Genomic DNA, 26,976 nt, shown 5'->3' with positions numbered 1-26,976 from the left:
ATCTTAAGAGCATCAACTTGATCAATTTACTTACTGAATACTAAAAAAACTCCAGGTTACTCCGGCAATTAGGATGCTCTCATGGCTGCACCACAGCTCTCCGAGGGCCGCAAGCGGAATGCCTGCGTGTTCAAGCTCGCAACTCTCTTCGTCAACTCAGAACTGCGTCCATACCAAAATTTACTAAACGTCTTAAGGATATGACTAAGTTCTCGCCAATTAGAGAAGTTCTCGATAACTTGCATGCTACTATTGGCTTCTGTGCTGAACCGGCTACATTAGTGTCACCGATGAGTAAGTTTACTCATTTTGCTTATTAGGTGTACTTACTCTTATTTGGTAATGTCTAATACGAAATAATAATCCCCAATATTTACAATAACATAAGATCTCAAATGTGGAAAAAGATTTTAAGTTCAGTACAGCACATCTTTAAATAGCGGTGCAATTTGTTCACAGATCAGCAAAAACGCAACTTTGCAAAATCTCCAGACATAAACAATCTGCAAGCAGGATATGCTACAAACTTTGGACAAACTCAAGGCGCCAATGCCAATAGAGCTATCGAGACATTCATAATTGAATCTACATTCAGGGTCCTCGTCACTAGATTCGCTCTCATGCATAAAGAGCTTAAGATGCTCGATAATTCGGTAAAAATTATATTCTTTCCAGCATCCTAATAAATATAAGTTATTTTATTACGCAATATCCCCTTTACAGGCAGGTAAACTAAATTCGCTCACTAAATCTGCACTTCTAACTGTGGAAATTACACTAAAATTGTTAATATTACAGACTTTATACATGGAGGTCCGACTTCTATTGAGTTACGTAAGGGAAGCCCATGGCTCTGAATACCGATTAGTGGCTTTCAGTGCTCTTTTAGATACTGCGGAAAGACCAGATCAACAGAAAGATTCGAATATGCAGACCACGAGAGTTATAAGGTATGTATGCTATTACAAAGGATAGTTAATATTTTTTTGTAAACTTATTGATACTGCTCATATTTTGATACATTTGGAAGAGCACAAAGGACCAAAGTGTCGATCTTAGAGTGTGGATTTAAAGGTATGTCTAGGAAACCTATTACTGACAGTTACAGTCCATATTTGTGTTGAGAAATATATTTCTTCAAGACCAAATTGCATGTGTTCAATAAATGTTCATTGTTTCCATAGGCACATATCACGGACATCAGAAGAAGAACGAGGTTCGGATACAGGAGCAGATTCAGGTTGCGCTCCAGATGAGAGAATCCACAAGAAATTCACATTTAAGAAAAGGAGTACATCATCCACTGGCGCTCACGTAAGAATTATATTATTACCTATATATATTCAAAGTTTGTTGCATCCATAATAGTTTGTGGGACAGGTAAAATTTACAGATATTTCAAAACATGGAATGTTCGTATCACTGTAGTAAAAAAGTTTTTCCTTTAGTTTCCATATCCAGTCGTTATAAATACATAAAAAATACGTTTTCCAGAAGCAACCACAAAGTCAATTAAAATTTTATGCATAAAAACTGTTCACAGAGTCTATTAGAAACTGACGGCGGCGAGGAGTCTGCAAGCCAGTCGCCACTGTCCACACGTACGCGCCGCTACCAGCTCACGCCGCGACATTCGGAACGTACAATACCCGCTACATCGTCCGCTGATATCACGCCCCACCATAAAATACATCATTCTAAATCCATACCCTCCAAGTTTCATATCAGCGGCATCGGTTAGTCAAGTTATGTTACCTTCATGGAATGCATCTTGATATGGTGACATGTTTTCACTCTGAATGGTTTCCTCATCGCACTATCCTTCGCATGATCGAATTGCGCCTGCTGTTCAGTTGCTATTTAGATCTTGGCAATCTTATTCATCTATAACTGCTAACCGCATGCACTTATTACGTCCTTTTGTATTTTTATGCAGTTTTAAATGTCTCGCACAAACATCGGTAAGTACTTTAGTAAATGTTGTTCGTTTTGTATTTGTATTTAAATTCTTCGTATTATAAAGAACACATACTTTGACTTATATCATATTATGCACCATTTTTTATGTTTTATACTGTGTGAAAATTACCAAAGACCCGCATGCTTATATGTATATTTAATCAAAGTACCTAATGTTTAAAAAATTGAACTAGTGTTGTTGGACCTGGGAATTCAATCCATACTCTACTAGGCAAAATGGAAGCCATACACGGCTATTACTCTTGGTGCCATTAGAGAAAGGGGGCAATTTTAAAATGTATATTCTTGTTTATTTGTGTTTATGCGTTTCTTGTATTACAAGTCAAATTCAATTCATAACTTTCCGGTGCAGTTAACTGGTTCCGTCAGAAGCCTGCGGCAGCATCTCTAGCTCGTAATGGCGGTGGGTCGGGAGAATCTCTGCCCATGTCGGGTAGCACTGCGTCGCTGGTACGCGCGCCCCTTGCGCCACCGCCTGCGCCTCGACCAGCGCCTGTCAAACGACGCGTCGGTTACACGCTAAACAGGTCCGACGAAATACAAGATACAAATAACCTTTTCGGATGAGATATCAATAGATTTTTTTATACCTACACTACATGACTCCTTAACCTGCCAAAAACGCAGATAACTGTACCCTCCCTTATAGTTTTTATTCCTCCTAGTTGAATGAGAGCTATATCACGGAAGTAAAAAACATATATATAAAAAATACACATATAATTTGCTTTTAAGTAGGTACTTTTTATACCTTAAAAATTTTGATGTTTTTACAGAGCTCGAAAACGTGTTGAAGACAGATTGAATAGATTCGGAATAAGGAAAATAGGAAAGAAACGAGATGGGAGCATAGAAGAGACCAGTGGTGGTTGTAAGTATTGCATATCTTTTAAAACTGGATATAATGAAAAGCGAGGCTGTGACGAGCGTCAAGCGACAATATAAATCTTGTCAACCGGACAAAATCTAACCTATTATTAGTACAAAGTACTTGAAGACAGTCTTAAAAGGCATGAGGTATTTATTATAAAGGCCAAAGAATAAGAACGTAGAGAGTCGATAAGGTGGTTTAACTTTAAGACAGCCGTAAACATTGGAGATAATAAAACGTGCATCAGGAACACACGAGAACCACCACATCACTTTACACAAAAATGGTTTCAGACATGTCAAGGCGAGGGTCGGCAGAGGGGGGTTCGGGTGGTGGCGAATCAGAGGTGGTGGTATTGAAACGACGTCGTCTGGTGGCAGCAGCGCCGTTATACGCCGGGCTAGCCCGCTTTAGCTTCATGTTGGACGCCACGCAACCCGGAGCTACTCCTGACGCATTGTTTATGGCTGCATTGTTAGATTTGGTATGTTCAAATCGACATTTGACTTATTTTCGACGTATACAGTCTTAGTTATAAATTTGTTTTAGCGTTAAGAGGTGGTTAAGAAATGCTTAAATAGCTGTCAAAAACACCACCGATTCCTAGTTTAAACTTTAGATAGAGACAAGATTGTGGGTTTTTTACTTTAAGCTGATCGAGTAAATTTGTATTTTAACTATTTGATTTTTTTATAAGTAAGACTAATTACTTAGAGTTGGTGCAATAAACACAATTGGACCCATTTTAATCTTTGTTTCAGCCACACACCGTAGTTGTTGGAAGAGCAGCGATACTATTAGAATGTGCTCATTTAGTCCACAATTGTAACAAAGGACAATGGCCGTATTGGCTAAAATCTAACATCAAAGGGGCCGGTAAGGTTTCAAATGACTTTATTAATTTATGTCTTTGATACGTTACATATTATAAGGATAAATTTTAATTGTCGCTCACAGTGTCAATGAGCCCTCAGCTAAGAAGGCAACGTCTGGCCGGGAAACTATTCTATCAATGGGCTGAAGTAAGTTACAAATTATTTATTTTTAGTGAAGTATAAATCCTTTTGAAAAGGTTTTCTTAGAGCTACAACAATTCAACTACTCACCATATCTTTACAAACTTGATGCCTCAAAGTAACAGTAATATTATTTTTTGCCTCAGTAATATTAAATTTTGCATTTATCATTAACTTAGGCTATAGGTAACAGACTGGAAGAGATGTTAATAGAAGATAAGAAACATATAGACACAGTTGTAAACTTGGTCACTGATCCTGATGGCCAAAGGGAACTGCTACAACAGGACGAAGAAGAAGACTTTCTTGATGAAGGTATCGTTTGTGCTTCTAACAACTGTCTGATATTTAATAGTCACTTTTCTTATTAATATTATCAATTATAAAATAAACATGTTGTTAGTCGTTTAACATCTTCCATTAACCCTTTAGATTATCCTTCAAATTACTGAAAAATCAATAATTTTAAATCCTTCTGGAATAGAAAAGTCATTAATATTTTCTGTAAGCACATTATGTATTAAAATATCGTAGGTTTGAATAATGCTGTTCTATGTTTAGTACTCCTGAATTTTCAGTCTATTACTAACAATTTTAATATGTAACCCCAGCCCCTAACTAACCAGAACCGTATTTATAGCAAGCATACGCCTCCCTGGAAAACCTATCGGTGCCGAATGCCCCCGTGCTTTAAGAATAATTGCCTGCGTCTTACTGTTTGAAATAACAGCATTCCTTCGCGAAACATACCAAGGCCTGCCAAAAACATTTCGTTCTTCACTAAAAGAACGAGGACCGTGGGACAGAGTTTACAGGTACGAAATGAAAACACTACAAAATGCGTTAGATATGCCTTTGGTAAGTAAATGTCATGTGTCGGTGTAAAACATTTTTATTTTTTGTCGTTATGTTATGCAAAGGTGGATGGAAAAACGTCGATTGTTATGTAACAATAAGTGAGTTAATTATTCTCAGTTTATTATATAATGAGATGTTGGAAAGTGATATTTGATGCAGCTTTTGTTTTAACAGGGCTCTTAGCAGTCAACACACATTAATGCCAGTCGAGTATGTTTACTAAAAACTAATGCATGTTCCCTCGCATACAACACTGCGCGTGCATGTGTATATAGACTGTACATAATACAAAAAATACGTTAACAGAAAAACTGCGCAATATTTCACTAATATAATTAAATAATTTAGGTAGTGAATATATTAATCACTTAATGAATTCTCTAGCACTAAGGAACATTGTGAAAGTGGCACTTTTGATTACAACATTACATTCGGTTTATCAAATTACGTATCAACTATTTCAAAGTGGAACTTTGTAATTGCCTGTGCTACCTTTGCAATGGTTTTATTTTAATAACTAAACAATAATAAGATGCATTAATAAGTGCTTATGCACAAATAACATGCATGACATTAAGAAGTCCACTTTAACGTGAATTAAATATTTAAAATCCACACGATTTATGACTTTACACTTTTTCCAAATTAAATTTTTCCAATAGTTAAAATAATATAAAAATAGTATAGCTGGAATTAGATAACGAATTAAAATCGCTTTGCTACATTGGCATGCAGAATATTATGAACAAACTCGATTGAATAGTGTCAACATAGAGGCTAATTCCATAGCTGCGACCCTCCCCTAGAACCATTTATTTTGATAATATAATTATTTATTAAGATATTATTTGTATGGTAGAGAGGCGAACCGTCGTTGGAGTATGGCTCTATCGAGTATGGGACATTCACAAGCTTCCGCGCAGAGTTTGCAATCGATCGCAGGCGCTGAGACAGAAAGAAAAATATCCTTTGTTCTCCATGAACCTGAAAATGTTTCCGGAGGAAGTAATGTCACTGTAAGTTCTAAATTGATTAATTTGTAATAATCAGTCTTACTTATAAACTTGTTTTAGCGTTAAGAGGTGATTAAGAATTGCTTAAATAATAATAATAATAAATAATAATATCAGCCCTGTATTATATACTTGCCCACTGCTGAGCACGGGCCTCCTCTACCACTGAGAGGGATTAGACCTAAGTCCACCACGCTGGCCTAGTGCGGATTGGTAGACTTCACTCACCTTCGAAATTCCTATAGAGAACTTCTTAGATGTGCAGGTTTCCTCACGATGTTTTTCTTCACCGTTAAAGCGAACGATACATTCACAAAGAAATACACACATGATTTTAGAAAAGTCACACCTGTGTATACTTGGGATTTGAACCTGCGGACCAGCGCGACCAGGGAACCTATTCGTCTTCGCAGTCCGTTCAACACCCAACTAGGCTATAGCCGCTTAGATAGCTTAAATAGCTGTCAAAAATATCACTGGTTTCCTATGGGTTTCCTAGTTTAAACCTTATTAAGTGGCAAGACGGCGGACTTTGACTAGCATAAGTAAGAATGAAAGTGTTTAATTCTATTATTATCAACATTTCCTGAATGAAGTTTTGGACATGTTTTTATAATGATTTACAAATATTTATAGTATAAGATTTTACAGTTAGCAGACGCCATCCCAACAGCTGTAGATGACAAAAAGGGTAGACTGGGATCCCGAGGTAAAGCGTGTATGCCTCGACGCAACACACAACAGGCGCATTCCGCTTATGGCTCTTTCAAAAGACGCTCGATCAAACTGAGGCAGAAAGACAACAGAGATGTCGAGGAATGTAAGATGATTATAAATTGTTTTTCAAATTTTAATTTTAATTAGATCTAAGCAGATGGTGATATTAACACTGCACTTATTTCTCAAATAATAAAAACCAATAACTCTAAATAGTTATATTTAACTGTATCAATCAAAATTGACAATCCAATTACTACGAGTATCTTTAATTATTATGTTTTACTATTTAATAACTGGATAAATAATAAGATTTATAAAATTATTAAGTTTATTTGCTGGCAGTCGTTAACCGAAGATCTGATTCCATACAAAGTAGAAGAAAAGTATCTTCCCTATCGGACAGGAGTGATACATCTGAAGTCTATCCTGGAGCTGGTATGATTTTTAAGACTTTGATATTAACTTATCATATTTTATTGCACTGGTGTATTGTATGTGGTTGCTCATATAAATATTTTAGGTGGAACAGTAATAATGCCAAATGAAGTTGATAGCGGTGGCGAAGAAAGTCCCGGAGTACTATCAGACGATCATGATCATCCTCCAGATAGCCCCGACAGCAACTCTACTGACCCACCGGATACAAACAAGGGCTTCCCTTGGCTAAAAGTAAGATGATGTTGTTGAAGCTATCCATTTAATATGAAATGGTCCTACTACTACCTACCTACCTACCTACTCATATTTCATAGTTACATAATTATTTATGCAACAGGTAATGGTGAAGTTCTTGAACTCGTTCAACTACGTGTGCTGCCACCAAAACTTCTGCCATCCGTATTGCTTCCGACGTAACATGCGCGCTAGTATACGTCTTATGAAATCCGTACAAAAGGTATAAAAATATATTCTTCGCCGTCGTTGTCAACTTGTTACCAAAATTTATGATGTTTATTACCTTGAAATTGACAAAATTACAAAATTTGTTGAACAAATATTATTATGTTTAATAACAGCAACAAGTTACAAAGAAGTCATAAGAATTCGTCGAAAACATGTTGTTGAAAAATCATAAATATTATAATTATTTGCGTAGATTTATGGAGAGAAATTTGGACCTGAAATAAATACAACAAGTGCTGAAGAAGGAGTAGGTGTAGCTCGTCGTGGACGTCGCACACGCAAACCTTCTGAGCATTCAACTGACAGGTTAGTTTCAATTTACTATGTATCAGTATTTAGCATTAAAATTTGATCCAATATCAAATGTGGTTGTGATTTTCAGTAAAGTAATTAACTTATTTGGTCATGTAGTTGAGTTAGTTATGGTGATAAAATTCTTTAAGGGTTAACAGCATATTTGCGTGGAACAGAATTGACAGGTCGGTAATAGAGAGCGCAGGGCTAGCGTACAGGGCAGCGGTAGTGGACCACAGCCTGCCGCATCTGGAGATGCCGCCCGTGGCTAGGCCAGGCGCTATGCCCTACCCACCGCCGGAACCTCCGGCTATATTGAAATATTTAAAAGGACAGGTAAGTAATTTAATCATATGCTTTTTCCTAGCAACATATATTCTTTCTTTGTGCAGCTAGTCCCAAGGAAACCTAATATTTATTTTTTATATGTTCTGCCATTGATAAACATTTATGCCCATTTTTATTACTAAACAGGTCCGCGATGCATTCCATACTCCCCTAGCAACTTTGATAAAAGGCGCGACCACAATGAGCGAGGAAATGTTCGCGGAAAGCGCTCCGGTTGCGTGGCAGCTGCTATTGGAGCCAGACCGGGAACTGAGCTCTTGCGCCGCTGCCTTGTTCATACTGGCAGCTGTTAAAGCACCGCATACAGCTACTGAAATCATGCATAACGATCTAAAACACGCCGACCCCGGAGTCAGGTAGAGTTTAGGAGTTTTCTTTAAAGATTTTTATCGATAGAGTTGGTATATTTTCTTATCGATAACTAGGGCAACCATTTTTTTTAAATACTATTTAATTAGAATGAATGCAGTTTATATACTAATGATTGGAACAACGTAATACATTTGTCAATATGTTTCATATCGCATCACAGGATCAACGCAATACTAAGATTTCAAGTAATGTGGAAGCTCAGATACCAAGTGTGGCCGCGAATGGAGGAAGGCGCATCTATGACGTTCAAAGTACCTCCGCCAGGCATCGAATTTACACTACCCTCTCCTAAAATTGGAATTGAGTCTCTAGCTGTTGTTGATCCACCATGGAGTCCGCAAGTGAAGGACAAAGATATGGAAATGACTTTGAATCAGGAACGACATGTAAGTTTCTCATTATTAACAATTGCACAACATATTTTATTGAAACTAATAAATATAATGTTCGACTCTACTTCACAGAGTTAATATCAATATTACATTCATTAAAATAGCAGCTGCTATTAAAAGAAATTGTTGATAATATATTTTCCCACACAGCGATCATTAGTAACAGCAACAAAAACCCGCAAGAAGCAGCAGACGGAGGCGATAAAACGCGCACTGCAACAACGTAATGACAAAAAACGCGCAGAGCGTGAGAGTTTTCTCATCACCACCATTCCGATAACCAGGCAAGCGGCGAGGGAGCCAGCACTAGACCACGTGGCTGACGACCATATTGAACGTAAGTTAGACATATATACATAGGGGGGTACGGTTACATAGAGACATAACCTTATATAGAAAAGGCCCGTTTCTGGCATTGGGATAGTACGCATAGCTTACAGGACTGATACTATTCATTATTTTACTTGTGATTTTGTTTAATCTTCTGGCCTTTTTTGCTGGCTAATCTTCTTGTTAAGCAAATATATCAGCCGAACGGCACTTCCATTATATATACATATAAAAAAAATTGCAGCTCCAGCTGATGAGGAGATGGTGGAAGGAGTTCGCGGTTCCCATCACACTCAAGTGGCCTCAGCTCTATTCCCGTCTACGTTATGTTCTGCTGTGGCCGAAATTGTTTCTCTGCTAGATGACGCAGCGGTATCAAGGGATGGTTGTTCGGTTTACGAAGTCGCATACCAGGTATTTACTAAGTTGTCGTTTTTTAAAAAATGTTCAAATAACTCTGTTTTCATAGCAACACTGAGACCTTAGTTCAAAGAAAATTTTACCTATTCACATCCTTTTTTCCTGTCTTCTGATCAGAAAGTTTTAAATATTTTTGTACAGGTGATCTGGGGATGTCTCGTTGAAGATTCGGCTTTGTTCCTTCGCCACGTACTAGAACGTCTGACTCGTGATCACCAAGATGAAATGTTCAAACTTCTTCGACATCTGATTCGATTTATTCCACGACTGCCGCAGCAAGCTGCATTCGCTCTCTACAACTATATTATAGGATACGTCATGTTTTATGTGAGGAGTCCACATGAAGAAGGGCAGAGACTTGTTGGTGCCGCTTTGTCTATACTGTGGATGGTTAGTGTTGCAATATTAGTAAGATTAAGAATGGAAACTTATCCTTCAGAATACTGTTAAAAAGCTCTTGAAATCTCAGATGTTTCAAATGTCGAGCGTCAATAAATATCGCTTATAGAGCTTGTTTATTTGCTTTAACTGTAGTTTTAAATTTTAACCACATTTTATTATTTTAGGTGGTACATAGCGTTCACGGAATAATGTTCAAAGATTTGAAACAGATTTTGCGTAAAGAGCAATGCGATGCATCCATTTTGTTAACAGCTAATGTGCCAGCCGCGAAGAAAATCATTGTTCACGGACCTTGTGAGTTTACATGAGTACAATATGATATATCAGCATGTTAAAACTTACACTATTACTGCCACAGTCGTGTAGTATTTCTCGGCAAACAGTTAACAGAGCTTGCGCCATGACATATGGTTTATTTAAATTTATAATTAAATTTCCAGCTGACAATGAAGGCAGTATTCCATCGCAATTCCCCGTGCAAGAAGATACAATATTTTCACAAATTTTGAAAGAGTCTTTAGATTTCTTCAGCATTCCAGAAAACATGCATCACGAATATTTTCTTGTTGACTTTAAAACACGTAGGTATTCCTTTAATTTTGAATAAAATATAATAGCTGGCTACTTAATGAATTCCATTTTATTCAATCGTAATTGCAATAATAGCTTCATAGTGAAATAGGTCCACATTCTATATTATCTCATTAGGAGTTGAGATCACTAGTCATTGATTTTCAACAACTCTACCATGCTTTTCAGGTCAAATCCACAATCCGCAGAACTACGTGCGCGATCATTATTTCTTCAAACGATCTCAATACCCTCAGTTAGGGCTCGTGCACATGGAGCCAGAAGAAGCATTCAACAAATTGCAACAGCAAGAGTTGTTGCTCAAATTCATCGAAATCGGAAAGGTCTTGCTTACTTGGGCTATACTCAAAAACGTAGACATGGTATGGCAAATATTTATTCTTAATTAACTGTTAAAATTGTTGTTAGTTCATTTATTTTGAAATAACACAGAATTCGTTTCTATTTAAAATTTTGGTGTATATCGGTTGTAAGTATGTATGTATATACTTTTTCTATGAATACTACAAGTACCTACTACTTCACAACATCCTAACAAAGCAGTATTTACATGACAAATCACCACTTCAACACCACACCCAGTGGCGAAATGAAAATATTTGCAAAATTATTAATATTTTTTAGAGTAAGTCTTGCCGTATTCTGTATAAAAAACTTCCCGTTGTATGTAATGTATTTCTAGGTTGTCCAACGTGTAGTGTTTCTGCACGATGAACTAATGAAGCTGCCATCATTTCCTCGCAAAGCGCTTGAGGCAGACCTAGGTCTTTACAGCCGCGGGCCGCTTGGTACCACACTCTTAGGGCTGGATGTCCTGCACAAATTTATGTACGTAGAATGTTAAAACCATCATGTGGTAATTCTATCATGTCTCTAAAACGTAACATATCGACTGCCATCTAAAATTTAGATACTTAAAATAATGGGTATAGGGTATCTGTGTGTCTGTTTGATATAATAATTTCTAGTTTCAGTTAACAAATTATCTAAATGTTCCTACTACGTTAGTTAACCAAATAAATCCATTTAATACCCAACATTGTTTTCATAAAATTTCTTATTGCAGGTGGGTCCGACTCATAGCTCGAATGTTCGAAGCCATGGCTGGTAACTTTACATCATCAAGGGATATTCATTTATTCCTAAACGTGCTCAATGGCGCCCTGATGTTACATAGCGAAGATGCTTTGATATTGAGATACGTCATAGCGACTTATGTTAATGCTGCGTCTAACTTTAAAAGTATTTTCTCTACTAATGGGTACGTAGGAAATAAAGAATATTTTAGATAATAATATTGCCTTATTATTTGTTTTCATTAGGTCGCAAATAACCTTCTCATATAAAAGTAATTTCAGCTACCGACTATCGTATATTACAAACTACAATTTATCGTTATGCATTGAGTGGCTCATCATATTAACTATTATTTTTCAGCTATTTACTTATCATGCCAACATTGCTCCAAATATATTCAAACTTCCAAACAAACAAGCTCGTGACGACAACAATAGAGTACGCAGTAAAGCAGTTTTACTTACTGAACAGAAAACCATTTATTTTGCAAATGTTTGGCTCGGTATCCGCCATATTGGATACAGACGAAGAAGCAACTTACGGTGATGCAAGTAAGGTAATGATCAATATGATAACTATGAATTCGTAATGATTTTTTGCCCTACGTTTTCCCGTAAAAGTTCATTTGCCAGCAATGAACTTCTATGGGATATCTATATATTATTAAATAGATTTCCAAAAAGTAGTAAAAGTAAATTGTAGACGAATAAGTAAAAATACTCTCTGGCATTGTTCTATATGGCACAAACGATAAATGTTTTACATAAGATACATGTCACGAACAGGAAAAACTCTCTTATTTTCGACAACTTATTTCTCATCTTGCTATTCCCATCTCTTCCCAGGTACAATCTAGCTGTCTATTCAATTTACTTCTAAGCCTTGAAACACCGTCACCGGACCCGCTTCACATAGCGGAACTAATAAAGGAGGAAAAGCCGTTAAAACCCATAGACTTCTGCTATCGAGATGAAGAAGAAATGGTTAATGTACTGGACTGCATCAGTTTGTGTGTGATGGTGGTGTCTTATTCAGCTGAGAGTATGAGGGGATATCAAATGTTGGTAAGTCATAACGACATTGTTGACATTTTGCTAACACAAAATTATCAACTAAATTAATTTTGAATGTTGGTATAAAGATTAAATATCACAATAAAGTTAAATTTTAAACCAATAGATAATACTGGAAGCTATCCTGCCATGTTACGTCAAGCAAATCCAACTACCGACGTATAACAGAGAAGGCAAGACAGAGAAAGAAATCATTCAACAACTGGCGATAGCTATCAAAACTCTTATCAATAATTGTGAAGGACTATCAAAGTAAGTTCATTATGTCTATCTTTGAATAATATAAAAATCTTAAACAGACGCAATCTTTTAGAACTTTGTATACTTTTGTTTTATTTTACAAGGTACAGTATGAAGATTAATCCAACCATTGGCAATGCCATATTATATAATTATGTTAGATAGCTGTTTCATTTGTCAATCCTCTATACATGTTTCAGATCCTATAATGGCCCATACAGAACCTCGCCAGAACATAAAGGTTCCTCCCAAAGAACAGGGCCACGCACGGGCGCTGCCACCATTATAGCATTCGAGGAATCGCATTCAAAATTCGACAATTCCAAAATGCCGCCACCCGAATATACCGGTGCTGAAGATTCTGAGGTATAAACGTGATAAATGAATAGAAATTTCAAAAATAAACGTGTCTATTTATAAGCTATTGATCTCTACATATTGTATCGTAAGAAGAAAATGTAAATTGAGTTGTTGAGCCACTATTACTTATATGTAATATACTTAGGTATTTATAATTATTTACTTGTAGTAATGGATCCGTACGATGATTTTGTATTCCACGCAAACTATATTTAGTAGTTATTTTTCCATATCCATGAGACTACGCTACATGATTCGTTATTTACTTCATTCTCAAACTATTTCCAATCATGACTGCATACCAAGTTTACATGTTTTCCAAATAAACACGGTATTATTTGTTATTGTTAGCTGATCCGCGCGGAATACCGTCGTCCTCGTGATGTGTTACTATCACTGGTTGGTGACTTCATCGGACGAGCCACCACACGACTACTGGAACTCAACGGCTCTAAAGGAAGCGGTGGAAGTGAGGGCAAGCCCGTGGAACTGCTGGACAGTAAATCGCATGTTGTAAGTGATTTTTAAATGGATATCGATTACAGGGCATTTTAATTTATTTTATGTTTATAACAGATGGTAGATAAATAACCAAGTGGGCCACCTGAAGTAAGTAATTATCAAGGTTTATAAACACCAACATATTTAACCAGGATAATATTCAACAATTCAAACTTATAAAAGTAATTATTATAATAATACTACAGAAGCGTTCTTACAGCTATCAATATACATATGTAGCCCTAACTTAGGTAAAAATATGTTTCCAGCGTTTGGCAGACATAGCCCACGCGTTACTCAAAGTATCGCCATACGACCCGGAATCAATGGCATGTCGAGGTCTCCAGAGGTACATGAAGGAAGTTCTGCCTGTGGGCGACTGGGCCGATGATACCCTACGCGCCGCCCTGCTCATGATCTTGAGACGTCTTGATAAAGTGTTCCTGAAGATAGCTAAGAAACCTGGCATACGAGTAAGTTATTGATTAGCTTTGTTAAAATATCCATAAAATCGTGATCATTCCTGTGGCCTTTTAGTCCGGACTCTTATACGTTTATAATTGTAGGTGACTTTCAGAGCTATTAATCAAGGCAATAGACTAGAAGGAGTTTAAGTAGTCGATTTCCTAGACTATTGATAACTGGAAAATGGCTAGTCGTAAAAATTTATCGACGAAGCGGCAGGACAATGATGATCGTAGTATTATTCACTAAAATTATAATCATAGCAAATTCATTTTACAGAGAAACACCGATTGGGATTCTGCAGCGGAACTGCTAAAAGGCGTTTACGAAACAATGATAAGATGTCCGTACATAATGCATTGGCCACAAATGAAAACACTCCTTAACACAGTACAGGCTAGTATTAACATCTTAATTTATACCACTAGTGATAACCATACTTCCTCCTAGTTTTAATAAACTCTTCAAGCTATCAAAATGGATAGCATATTGTATAATATCATACTGCAAATAACTTATAACTGCTTGGTTAACACTACCACTTTTTACAAAATTAATTCCATAATATTCATAATAAACATATTTAACAAAAATCATATTTCCACAGGCTTTAATAGTATCTGATAATAATACCGGAGAGAATTTATCGTCTGCTACAGCAGCATTGATGTCTCAGCCACCACCTCCTCATTTTTGCAGTACTGTTGTTCTGCTCATTGCTCTACAAGTCATCAATACTGGGGTAATTACTATGCCACGATTGACAATACCTCGAACAATCTTCGTTGCAGATGTACAGTTAAGCACGAAATAATTTCAAAACTTCAAAACGTCTTTAATAAAATTTCCTAAATATTTATTTCAATAAGAACATAAAAGAATAAAGGTGATTTGAATTGTGTAATTTGTTAAGCTACTTTTGTGGCTGACAGGCCGTCCAAATAGGCTACTTGACTCATATCAAATTTGACGCTATAAGTAAGTATTTCCTAAAGTTTTTGTCTTATGATACCAAAATATATTGATTTCAGTTAACAGAAGGCTATTTTTTATTAGGTAGAGCGGATTAGTCTCTATGCATTGTTTGAATTTAAATTAAAAGCGGCGATAGCCTATTTGGGTATGGAACGTGCCAATTGTGTTCAAATTAACTACTTTTTGGGCGGACTGCCGACGAATCGTGACACATCTGAAATTCATAAATTTCGAAAGTGACGTCTTTAACTAAGGTAATCCCTCTTAGTCTCTATGGGCAAGTATGGCTGATATATATTATTTTGTGAATAAGTGTGATAATATAACTGTATCGTTAGTGAGAAAACATTTATATATAAAAATAGACATTAGCATTTGACAAAAGAAGATATTATTACTAGGCACTATAATATGTTTATACTTTCTATATTACAGGATAGTTACTCCTTAGAGCAAATGTGCGGAGGCAGCGCTATATTCCCGACGGCGGAAAAGACCGAAAACATGTTGATGAATTTATTTATGCCGCTATGTATGCGAGTCGGGAGTGGCAGAAAAGGTATCGTATTTAGGTCTTTCGTCAATAAAACATAAATTCTAAGATCTTTTGCAATACAAACTATTTTATTTACAAGTCTAACCAGTCATAGCTGCCAAAGCATAAGACACTTACTTCAGAAGTAACCACCATATCGTCTACTTATGCCTTTCAGACGTTCCTCCCCTACGCCAGTCAGACGTCAGTTACCTGGTATCAGTAGTGTTAAACGCGTTATGCCCGCCGGCGCCACCCGGCCAAGTGGCGGCGGTCAACGCCAAGCTCAACGCGGCTGATGCGCGCGCCAACTCTCTCACCTTCACTGGCAGCCGCGACACCAGGAACACTACCAGACTCTCCAATCAGCTGTATAGGATTGCGTTCTTGGGTGAGTTTGTTTGACGAGCGCTGGAGATAAACATTTACTACAAACGAATATTTTTCATTCCTTTAATTGTCACTATGTTTTATTACATTTTTTAATAGAACAAGTTAAGTAATAAAATTAGTAAATATCTTATGAGAATATTTTGTAAGTTTATGGAATTCGTTAAATCTTTTTTCCCTAATACCTACCCCAAGCCTTTATAGGTAGGCGATGCACTTAAAACTTCCCTAGCGTTGCAGATGTTTACGAATGACTACTTACCACCATATTATATTTACTTATATCTATAAAAAACACATACACACAACTGTTTCCCAGCTCTGAAGGTAGTGTGCGCGTGTTTCTCGAGCGAGCTGTGCGGCGAGTGGGGCCGCATCGCGCGCGCCATGCGTGAGCTCGGCCGCCGCAACGAGGCCGCGCACCACCTGTGGGACTTCCTCGAACACGTCGTTACCTACCGCACGCCGCTCTATATACTGTTACAGCCGTTTATTGTCCATAAGGTGAGATAATTGTAACTTTAATAACTGATAGATTCATTTACGACGACTTTACCGGTAGCAATTAACTATTGAAACATGCTGCAGTCGACGGGGATCTTCGCCAAGGAAAATATCAGTGTATCTATTAGTTTATAATGTGAACTCAAGTATTTTGAAATTATTAACGGACACCACAAGGAGGTTTCAAATCCAAAATTTATGATCATCGCGTACAATCCAATTCCATTTTGGTATGATTGGCTGTATCTTTTCTACGAAAATTATGGCATGTAATACACCAGCGCGGCAGTTAACTATTTGAATTTGTCGACAATTGTACTTGTCTTTATTAAAATTACACCTGTACCTTTCAATGTCAGTTGTCCCAACCACCAATCGGCGACAACGAGCGGCACATGCAGTTCGTGGTGCGTGAGCGTGTGCGCGGACTGAAGCTGCCCGCCGCCAGAGCTCGCGGCGCACTACTCACCGACCTAGCGCGGGAGCTACGCTCGCTGCGGGACACTCACGACCAGTGCAAATACGGTAAATATACATAATACATAAGACTTTATTTCAGAAAGAATACAGGCGCAACTGGAACACGCGTACAACTCCGAGCTGATTTTTTGTGGGGAGAGCCTATCGTTTAATTTCGAATATCTACTAAAATAATATGTGAAATATTATTATACAATTTATTGGTATATACAAATACTATTAATATTAAGGCGGCTTATTGATTCATAGGATATGTATGGCCTTCTATTTAATTACCGTTATCTTATTAAATAATCAACACTTACGCTCTATCGATGAAAGTGAATCAATTAAAATTTATACAGACCAAATCTCGGAAAACCTGGGTCAGGCCGGTGGGAAACGTTCGTCCGAAGTGTTCCCTCGCCCTTCGAACGTACAAGACAAACACCAACAGCACAGGCCGTCGCTAATATCCATGCTAGTGGGTCGCGCTGGCGCAGGTGGTATCCCACGCACCCCCGACCATCCCTCCGCACCTCTTACTGCCCAGAGAGGTAACTTTAGTGCAATTTTATTTTGTTATCAAGTTATACACAATTGGATGAAAAGAAGCGCTTGGATGCTCTAAATTTATAGTATTATGCGTGGTATACCCAGCAATATAAAATAGAATTGCATATAGACTCTTGGAGATCACATCAATATTTTATAACTAGTACATCTATAGCTAGACATAATATCTTGTAATTTACAGAATCTCTGTCGAGTAGTTCTACAACGAGCCAGCAATTGCCGCTATTCGAAATCGGTTTGAACAACAACGGTCGGCAGAGCGATCACTGTAATAATAATACAAACAATGGCAACTCTAACGTCGGTAAAGTAAAATGCATTATTGGCTTATCTATGTACTATGTATGAACTAAATGTTAATTCTTATGCTCATACTCTTTAGTTATTTCACAGGATCTGTAAACAATTACGGGATTGACTCGAAACCACCTGTTAGCACCCCGTCGTATGTTAGTGCTCAAACAAAACTGCGCTTCGTGCCCTCTGTAGAGTTCAAGTTCACATCAGGTAATATAAAGTATCCTACGATTCTTTCGAATAAATTAAATAGTATCAATAAAAACAATTACGACCCTATTTCTGAGTAGTCACTACAGACCTATTTCAATTTATCTGTTGAAATCACACGTCGAACTCAATAAAAAAAGATAATCTATTTGATGTGGCGTCTGATTCTTCTTTTTTCTAGATGTATATACATATTATATACTGCAACAAAGTATGATAAAACTGAGTCATCTACAATGCTTCCTTTAAGAGTTTGTCTTTAATGTTTTAATGTCATGTTTGTCTTTAATGTCTTTAATACCAAAGTTTCATGTATTATTTTATTCTTATTTTTTTATACCTAAGTAAGTAGAATGATTCAAATCATTAGTCAATAACATTGGCCAATGACTACATATCACTCTCTTTTGTTCTTTACGTTAAGTCTCGGTAGTGCAATTTTTTTCTATGGCTTGTGAGTCTTCATGGGCTACAGTAATCAAATATTATCACACTCATTCACTTCCTGGTTACTTTTAGCTATAAAAATATCACTTTCGATGTCCCAAGTGTATCTGCCAGCCTTTACTAGACTTTATGACCTTTCTCGTCGTAACACTAGTGAATGTCCAGGTGAAACATCCATGACTCCATTATCCCCAATGTCGCCTGATTCGCGTGTGAGCGGCACTAGTCCTGGGGGCATTTGCGCGGGGATGGAGGAGACGCGCACCGACAGTCCCGATGGTGACAAGCCGCGACTGCAGCGAGCACACGGACCTTCCAAAAAGACCTTCAAGTTCCGACGCAGCCGGCATGCGAAGCCTGAGGTAATAACCCATATGAACATATTTTATTCTACTAATTAACGAAACGGGCAAGCCGCTAACCAAATGATCTTGTGCAAATTATAACAAATGAATCGGTATCGTGATGAAAGCGAACGAAATCTTTAAACAATTTTTTTAACGTGCAATTTATAAAAATCTGCTAGAACAATCAGCTTTGATTAATCGGCTCTACCTAATTCGTGACCTATATCACAAGAAGGTTAAATATTGTTGTATATACATATAGTCAGAATAAATTGTCACAGAAATGTTGTTTATTTATGTAAATGAGATTCTGAGAAGCACTATGTATGTCTGTGTGCAGCCGTCGCTGGCTCGGTTCGAGTCGGATTCGGGGTCGTCGCCGGGCGCGGACAGCACGCCGCTCCGGCGCGCGTGGTCGCAACCACCATTCCTGCTACCAGCCGCTACCAACACCGACACCTCCTACGACAGCGAAATCTCGCAGACCTCCTCCACCTCGGGATACAGGCTAGCATTACTGCCGCGCCAGTAAATAGACATGCCGCAAACTGTTGTGCATGCAGCCGTGTGTGTGCATGAAATCGTAACCGACTGCAGACAGTTGGCGACATTGTGTCATTGTCTTTTCATACATAATAAAACACATATATCTGTGTCATTCATAACACTTCAAATCTCACATCGAAATGAACTTTTACGACAAAATGCTGCCAATACAGACATGCAAAGTCGTATCTAACGAAACCATAATAGGATTGACTTACAAAACATTCATTCACTAACAAATTGTCTTCATGAACACGTTATGTCGGTAGTATTAATTGGTGTTGTCTTGTATATCACATCAACTATTAAGTGTTATATTACGTACTCATATGTATACATTTTTAATTTAATATCTAAATTTTCGTTTTTTTTTTAATTTTTATAAAGTAAAAACAACATTTATTTTAAGCTTTAAGTTATTTTCCTAAGCAAAACGATGCGCTAACCGTGTTTTTAGAAGTATCTATTCGAAATTTGTAATACGTATAGGAAAAAAAATCTTTACACCATGGTTGTTTAATTTTTTTTGTAATATGGATATACTTAGTTTCATTAATTATATAATGAAAATGCTACTAAAATCGTTGATTCCGTGCATCTCTTCTTAAAGTACACATTATATTAATTTAAATTCAACACTATTAAAAAATAAAATTCAATAATTAACATCTTGGCAATTTCAACTGTTCAAAAAGACCTAAAATTATTTTTTAAAGCAATTATTCGTAAAACTCTACATATTCCCACTCGAATTGAGCGCCGCAAATGTGTGGAACTAATACTTAAAACCGTTTTCTCGAGGAAGAGCCTCAAAACAGAGAAACTTCATTCAAATACTGCGTAAACGAAGCTATTACGACCATTTATAGGCCAATAATCCTTTTAAACTTTTCGTGTCTACTTGATAAACTACATAATTAATTACATAGTTCAACACACAAATGATACTAACTAAACATAAATATATTTTCCCTTGCACTTTACCGGTATACAAGTTATCCTGGTATGTTACAGAGAGAGCTACAGCCTGCAGGTGTCGATGACGGAGTCATAAGGTGGCGCGGCGGAACGCTCCCCGAGCGCAACCCTGCACGCCAGCCCCGACGGTAAACACTCCTTCGTATGTACCCCACGGCTCATATCGGTTCTATTACCGCCTCTTCGTCTTCTTTCCTATCTTTAAAAGTCTTAAAATTTAATAGCGTTACGTGGAGCTCTACTCGCATAGATAAATATTTTAACTTCAGATCAATCGTCTGCAGCTTTTTATTATCAACAAAAAGGAGAGGGAATATGCCACACCCATCAGCAGCGATTAAAATATCTTCACGATTTTATATTTTTTATAAAACAATAAATTACTTAAATAGTTACATCTCTATATTGTGGAGAAGCGACTCTAATTTGATTATGGACAGCCAAAATATTTTATTCGTATGTTTTTACCCACCTGATATCTTAGCCAATACTTGTTTTGGGGTGGGATAAATAAACATTCTAATAGAGTTTGAGCAAGTACCTGCATTTGCAGACGTATTTAGCCTAAAGATATTCCGCAAATAAAACATAATTAAACAATAATTAGACAGTAAATAAATTATTACGAAACTATTTTTCCTATCTGAGCTTTTTTATTGTATGTTTAGCGAATGACGGTCTTATTGTAATAAATCAACAAAATACGTTAGTTACTTACTTATTGTGGCTGACATGGTAAAGTGTATTTTTTCTTTCTTATCAGCTCTCTAAGCTGCGAGTCTGGCACATCTTCGGCCGAGCGTACTGCACTGCTCGGCGCGGCCAGTCAGCGATCACTTTTACTTAGTAGCGATTTACGTGATGAAGATACACTCCTTTAATTTCATAGAAATTAAAATATTGTTAGAAAAATACGCCAAAATAGTATGAATGTTAAATACTTTAAGAGTTTCTTAGTTTACAGTAAATGTTAATGCATACATCTACTTTAGTGTGAAATACTTTAAGTTTAGTACACTAATTTACTTATGATTATTAAGTAAATTTTATGTTTTACCAATTAAAATCTATTTAAGTATCTATGTGATATGGAAATTCGAAATATAGGGATTTACTTTTGTAGACAATTTTAATAGATGCTTCTAATTTTAATTTGTTTTATTTATTTCCCAAACTACATCATAGTTAGGTAGGTAGTATTCGATAGCCTAAGGCAAGACCTCAACTTTTTATTACTCGACTCGCCTGGGACGATTGCCAGAACTGGATCCTGGAGGTTGTATAACAAGCGACCGGCCGATCATAAAATCATCCAAATGCATAAAATTATTATTTGCTTCTACCTCCTTAGCCAAATCGATCTTGTAACATATAAGTACCTAAATATAAAAAACTGTTGCCAACTTTGAACGGATCATAAGACCAGTGATATTTAGCATGCTTATCTACTTAGATTTTGAAAGCGTGCTGTGTTAGTATAAAATTGACAATTATTTGCTGCTAACTTTTAGAATAATAATAAGACTATTAAGTTACGTTAGGTGGATAGCTGATTTTTGTCTTTGATGTTACGTACCTAATGTACATGTATCCGACATGATAAAGTTCGATAGAACAGCGCATGCGCGCGAAAATTACCCAATACGAATTTATGGGCGTTGCCCGCTGTTTTCCCACCGTGAAAAGGCTTTCCCGCTCCAAAAGTCCCTAAAGAATTGTACGCTGCTAGAGCCTTCTATGTTAAAATCTGATTTCCCATGGTAGCAAATTACAGGCATAAAAAGTACCTATGTTTTTTTTGTAATGGAGAAAATCCTCTTGAATCCCCGTCGTGCATTTGCAAGGTAAACGGGGTATGTCGGATTTTTACGGACTAAAAACCCCACGGTGGTCTGCATCAGCACTTTAGAATGACTCCGGGACCTAGAACCGAACACGCCTTTCCAGTACTAGCATTTTAAGCACGACTCGGGGGTACATTACTGGTCCCCGACAAAGCGCTTTGGATGTCGAAACTGAGATGAATGATTGCGAATTATTCGAGTGGGATTAGCGTTTTCGCGCTCCCGCTGTGCAGCCTTCTTCTTTACCATTACATGGACTCTTTAACTCTACCATTACTGTGAAACATAACAGGAGGCTACAGCGTTCCAACTCCTCTCTCCAGCTGGCATAAAAAGTTCTATACCTATCTGTTAATCCAAGACTCCCGTCTACCCGTGTGCCAAATTTAATTCATACGTTCATTTGTTTTTTGCGTTTACTTCTAACAAACATCCAAACATTTCCACAAACTTTCGCATTTATAATATATAATATGGTCAGCAAACTTGTTTTTCATGTAAGAAATATAATGTAAGTCATCTATATTCTATGCTTTAGTTATTGGCTCAATAGGAATTAACAAGTAAAACTTGCAAATAATATGCTCGTACACCAATTTATTGAATCACATACATTTTACACTAATCTACACGTAAGTACATATCAATATGGGTTTGAGATTGAGTTATTAAAATATGGTTCTCTTATAATCATCGGTATATACAATAATTTAATAACTAGGTATCTATTTGCAAAATTGATATTGGTGCCAACTTCTTTTAGGGTTCAGACAAGTCAGAATCATTCTTTCTCTATAGGTATCCAGTTGGACTTACATTTAAAAGAAACCATTTAATACCTTAGGTTAACAATTCACAAACTGAGCTACTTTATACGCGCTATATATAAATTACATAAATATACATTTAACAACCAGAGTAAATGACTTAGTTCTTAATTATGGGTTAATAAATATTATTATGAGCAAACATTTTTATTTATATTAATATACAAAGATCAAGATTAACAATCGAAAAAGTTTTTTGTCATATGTAGATATTAAAATAATGATACAAGGAATTGGAAGTTACTGCACTTTAGACCTAATTAGTTATATGTATGTAAGGTGGCCATTCGACATGATGTATCTGGGATGATCCCATTTTTCCAAAGAATGGTAGGATCAACAAATGTCCTTTTTTAAATGTTTTGTATATTACTACCTAATATCTATAGCTATCACATACATTTATAAAATATCATCATTTTAATATTGTCTGTTGATAAAATTAGTGCCTACTAATCTCCACTTATGTGCAAAAATTTAAAAAACTACACAAATACTTGTTTCACTTCATGTTTTTGGTGTAATATATAGAAAAAGATTAAAAGGACACCAATAAATATCATATTACAATACTTATCTCAAATAGGAATGATATACATTATATGGAAATTACATTAACTATACTTTTATGAAAAATAAGGGTAATACATGCAAGGAATAAACCAGTTAAAATTTGGCTGTTCTCAGAGATGTACCTGAATATGTAGATATTGAATATTTGGCACTTTATTACCATTTATTGCAGAATGGAGATTTGTCCTAATGTAATGATAGGACATATTAAATTGTGGCATCACTAAAATAATGCCTCTCATCACTTTTTACAAAACACTAGATCTTTATAAATTTACATTACATACAAGGGATGTTCTTCTTTGTAAAACTATAATAAAACTATTAAAATATATCGCCTCTATTCAGTTAGTACAATTATATTAATTCTAAAAAGACATCAAACTACAGTTCCGTTATGTTATATGTTTTCAACATTACAAAAAAGATATTTATTAAAGATTGTATTAAATGTTGCTAACCAATTTTAGACTTTAATATCTATTTTTTATAAGTATCAATATCAAAGAATAATGAAATTGGTTCATTTTATTAAATGCAACAAATGATGTTCTAAATAAATGCACTGGTTAAACTGATTCTTTTTTAATATGTTAATCAAAACTATATGTACTTTTAAATAATTACAAAATTAATTTAAAACCACTGAACATTACAAATATAGTCTGCTAAATGATAATAAATTATAAATAAATGACTTTAAGCTTCTTTTAATAACAGATATGGCTGTATGGCAAGTTGAACATCTCGGTCTAATGGAATTTCATGCATATACTTCGAAAATGTGATTACTAATTTATATATACTCCTTTTGACAGAAGAAAACAGTGCTGCCCTCATTTTTATAGCATATGCATCATTAAGCACATGTTTCCTGGACATCAAACCTGGTTTTGTTAATTTTTCTAAATTTTGTTTGAGATTAATTAAGGCGGTAATCACTTTTGCCAAGTCGTTTTGTACAACACCATATTTATCTTCTTTTAAAGAGGCTGCTGCCATAAAGGCCAAACCTTCACATACCCATACTACAGGCTGGGCTTGTACAAGGAGATATTTCAACTTTGTATCAGTAAGCTCACCAAAGAAAAAGCTTATGCCTGGCATTTGGCATATCCTATTAAGTATATTTTTACACTCATCTTCCATAATAACAGCAAATGAATCTTCAGCTGGGGTTTTATTATGATTTTTAAGATGAAGCAACTCTGGTGAATGGGCCATATTTCTTATACCATCATAGGATCTGTCAGAATGAGGTCTTGCATTTAAAATGTTATTCGATTAGATACCTCAATTTCTTGTTGTTCATTGTGGTTAAGGGTATCCAATTGACGACTGAAATCATTAATAATGTGCAAACACTGGTCCAATAAATTATTCCAGTTCTTGGGATGTCCACCTGGTTGCGACAGTGTGAATATTTGCAATCTCCGTGCAGGATCACTCAGTGACATTATTTTCAAATCCTGTGCCCCTAAATATTCGCAAAATTGATATCTCTGGGACAATGCATCATATATTGTCATATGGGTGTTAGACTCAATGGGGAAATTCATAGGTTCTGTAAGTATAAAGTTAAATGTGCTTTTCATGATGTACATCGAAATGAGAAATAGACTGGTGTACAACCACAAGGAAATCCAGATTCCAGATCTGAATAAATTGAATATGTTATCAAGAGGAGGATCTTCCAGATATGAATTGTACACTTCTGAGACAGCGCTTCTTGGCTTATTTCCCCAAACATAGTAGAACAAGCAGTAATATATAACAGGTGGTATGGAGTTCTTGAATCCTAGAGAGAGTATATTGTTTATGGCCAGTTTCATCTGTTGGAATTTACCCTGGTACATGTGAGAGAACACCAGCGTACTCACATTAAATACGTGGACATTCATTAAGTAGTACAACCCCATCCACATCCCACCAAACTGAATGAACAAGCCTGACTCGACAAGGCACTGCCCGTCATATGTTACACATTTTTTCTTCAATATATCGGTTTTAGACAGAGATGAATATAGGCTCATAGTAAAATAACCGCTCAGGGCATACAGAATGCTCAATATAAAATTCTGCAGTGAAAATATATTCATGAACATAGAAAATCTGGTGAAATATTTAGGCATTGGTGTCATGTAGTAACTCCCGTATATATAAGCTTGGAAAAATGAAACCAATCCCAGGAGTATTATGTTAAAGAACATTTTCCAACTAAAAATGTAGCTGATTGTAGAAGATATCCATGTCATCGGATGTACCAAGTCGATTTGAATTAGCCAAACTAACACAATAGCAAGTAGAATTTGCATAGCAATGTTCCATAATACTGAAATAATCAATCTGTGGGAAAATATATCATTTTTCGTAACCATCGTGGAGGTTGTTCAAATTAATCAGTTTAACTGAAAATTCTAAGGGCACCCACGTTTACTGTTTCAAATACACAAAACCACTTTTGTACACACGTTTGCGACTCTCATAAATGGTTTGTAACTCTTCCTTCACGTAGAATATCCACAAAAGTACACAATACAATATTTTAACCGACATATTTGAAAACAAAATAAAAACTGCCGTTTTAGCTTGCAACTTGAAATGAAATATGGAGTAGTGACTAGTGACGTACTTGCGCCCTGACGACCGAACCTAATCGATATCAGCTACTACCCTAGATATTCTAAAAGGTCAATCTATTTTTAGACTGGTATGGTAGATTTCCTATGGTAGACTTCGTCCACGTGAAAGGGTTTTACGGGATAAAAGTCCTTCCTAGTGTCTCAAACTATCTCCATACCTTATCGAAATCCGTTGGGTAGTTTTTGAGTTGATCATGTTCATATAGTCAGAATGATGCTGCAGGGAACTTTTGTTTTATAATATATATTTTTGAACTATGATAAAGAATTGCGCCGTACATGTTTTTTTGTGTAACTTTAATCGTTAACACAGCGCACGCAACGGAAGCTCTCAAAAGGAATACATTTTCCTCGTTTTTGCAACATTTGTCATTCATACTCCACTTGTATATCATACCGTATTAATAATGGACTATCCAACACTATTGTATGTTGCTTCAGTGATAACATAAGGATCTAGATATGCAATGTAATGAAATGTAATAATGATAATGATAAATAAATGAATAATTGTATGTGTAAATTTAATAAAATCTTTGTTATTATTATTAGAGTAGGTGATTTCAAAATGTAATCAGATACATTACTGACCGGTTCCAA

The 26,976-nt window shown here is 36.2% G+C and overlaps 2 protein-coding genes across 2 annotated transcripts in view; one reads left to right on the top strand and one right to left on the bottom strand.

Moving 5' to 3' along the window:
• Positions 1-20,566, top strand: part of LOC115444809 (protein unc-80 homolog) — a 30,362-nt gene extending 9,796 nt beyond the window's left edge. The window contains exons 18-64 of the mRNA XM_037441131.1: positions 56-294; positions 460-653; positions 799-950; positions 1,185-1,314; positions 1,544-1,736; positions 2,333-2,507; positions 2,757-2,851; positions 3,145-3,335; positions 3,613-3,727; positions 3,809-3,873; positions 4,047-4,182; positions 4,508-4,682; positions 5,585-5,741; positions 6,390-6,558; positions 6,801-6,893; positions 6,979-7,127; positions 7,234-7,353; positions 7,555-7,667; positions 7,832-7,991; positions 8,130-8,359; positions 8,536-8,761; positions 8,918-9,104; positions 9,342-9,511; positions 9,659-9,907; positions 10,084-10,213; positions 10,360-10,500; positions 10,679-10,872; positions 11,193-11,338; positions 11,577-11,771; positions 11,948-12,143; positions 12,433-12,651; positions 12,767-12,912; positions 13,101-13,266; positions 13,612-13,773; positions 14,031-14,234; positions 14,506-14,622; positions 14,834-14,968; positions 15,637-15,760; positions 15,915-16,127; positions 16,446-16,630; positions 16,990-17,155; positions 17,455-17,646; positions 17,847-17,969; positions 18,059-18,172; positions 18,785-18,981; positions 19,307-19,494; positions 20,527-20,566. Of these exons, the coding sequence (XP_037297028.1) occupies positions 56-294; positions 460-653; positions 799-950; positions 1,185-1,314; positions 1,544-1,736; positions 2,333-2,507; positions 2,757-2,851; positions 3,145-3,335; positions 3,613-3,727; positions 3,809-3,873; positions 4,047-4,182; positions 4,508-4,682; positions 5,585-5,741; positions 6,390-6,558; positions 6,801-6,893; positions 6,979-7,127; positions 7,234-7,353; positions 7,555-7,667; positions 7,832-7,991; positions 8,130-8,359; positions 8,536-8,761; positions 8,918-9,104; positions 9,342-9,511; positions 9,659-9,907; positions 10,084-10,213; positions 10,360-10,500; positions 10,679-10,872; positions 11,193-11,338; positions 11,577-11,771; positions 11,948-12,143; positions 12,433-12,651; positions 12,767-12,912; positions 13,101-13,266; positions 13,612-13,773; positions 14,031-14,234; positions 14,506-14,622; positions 14,834-14,968; positions 15,637-15,760; positions 15,915-16,127; positions 16,446-16,630; positions 16,990-17,155; positions 17,455-17,646; positions 17,847-17,969; positions 18,059-18,172; positions 18,785-18,981; positions 19,307-19,494; positions 20,527-20,566 (7,576 nt within the window). The remainder of the gene's footprint in view (positions 1-55; positions 295-459; positions 654-798; positions 951-1,184; positions 1,315-1,543; positions 1,737-2,332; positions 2,508-2,756; positions 2,852-3,144; positions 3,336-3,612; positions 3,728-3,808; positions 3,874-4,046; positions 4,183-4,507; positions 4,683-5,584; positions 5,742-6,389; positions 6,559-6,800; positions 6,894-6,978; positions 7,128-7,233; positions 7,354-7,554; positions 7,668-7,831; positions 7,992-8,129; positions 8,360-8,535; positions 8,762-8,917; positions 9,105-9,341; positions 9,512-9,658; positions 9,908-10,083; positions 10,214-10,359; positions 10,501-10,678; positions 10,873-11,192; positions 11,339-11,576; positions 11,772-11,947; positions 12,144-12,432; positions 12,652-12,766; positions 12,913-13,100; positions 13,267-13,611; positions 13,774-14,030; positions 14,235-14,505; positions 14,623-14,833; positions 14,969-15,636; positions 15,761-15,914; positions 16,128-16,445; positions 16,631-16,989; positions 17,156-17,454; positions 17,647-17,846; positions 17,970-18,058; positions 18,173-18,784; positions 18,982-19,306; positions 19,495-20,526) is intronic.
• Positions 20,567-22,913: 2,347 nt separating this feature from the next.
• On the bottom strand, positions 22,914-26,464 carry LOC119189994 (nucleoporin NDC1-like). Its single transcript, XM_037440937.1, is given in 2 exon segments — positions 22,914-25,008; positions 25,011-26,464. Coding segments are annotated over 2 exon segments (1,677 nt in total). The 5' UTR covers positions 26,113-26,464; the 3' UTR covers positions 22,914-24,433.
• Between the last annotated feature and the right edge of the window lie 512 nt (positions 26,465-26,976).

Source organism: Manduca sexta, chromosome 21 (assembly GCF_014839805.1).
Source record: "Manduca sexta isolate Smith_Timp_Sample1 chromosome 21, JHU_Msex_v1.0, whole genome shotgun sequence".
In the NCBI taxonomy this organism is placed as follows: Eukaryota; Metazoa; Arthropoda; class Insecta; order Lepidoptera; family Sphingidae; genus Manduca; species Manduca sexta.
Note: the sequence above shows the minus strand (reverse complement) of the source record. Positions and strands in the feature narration are given on the sequence as shown.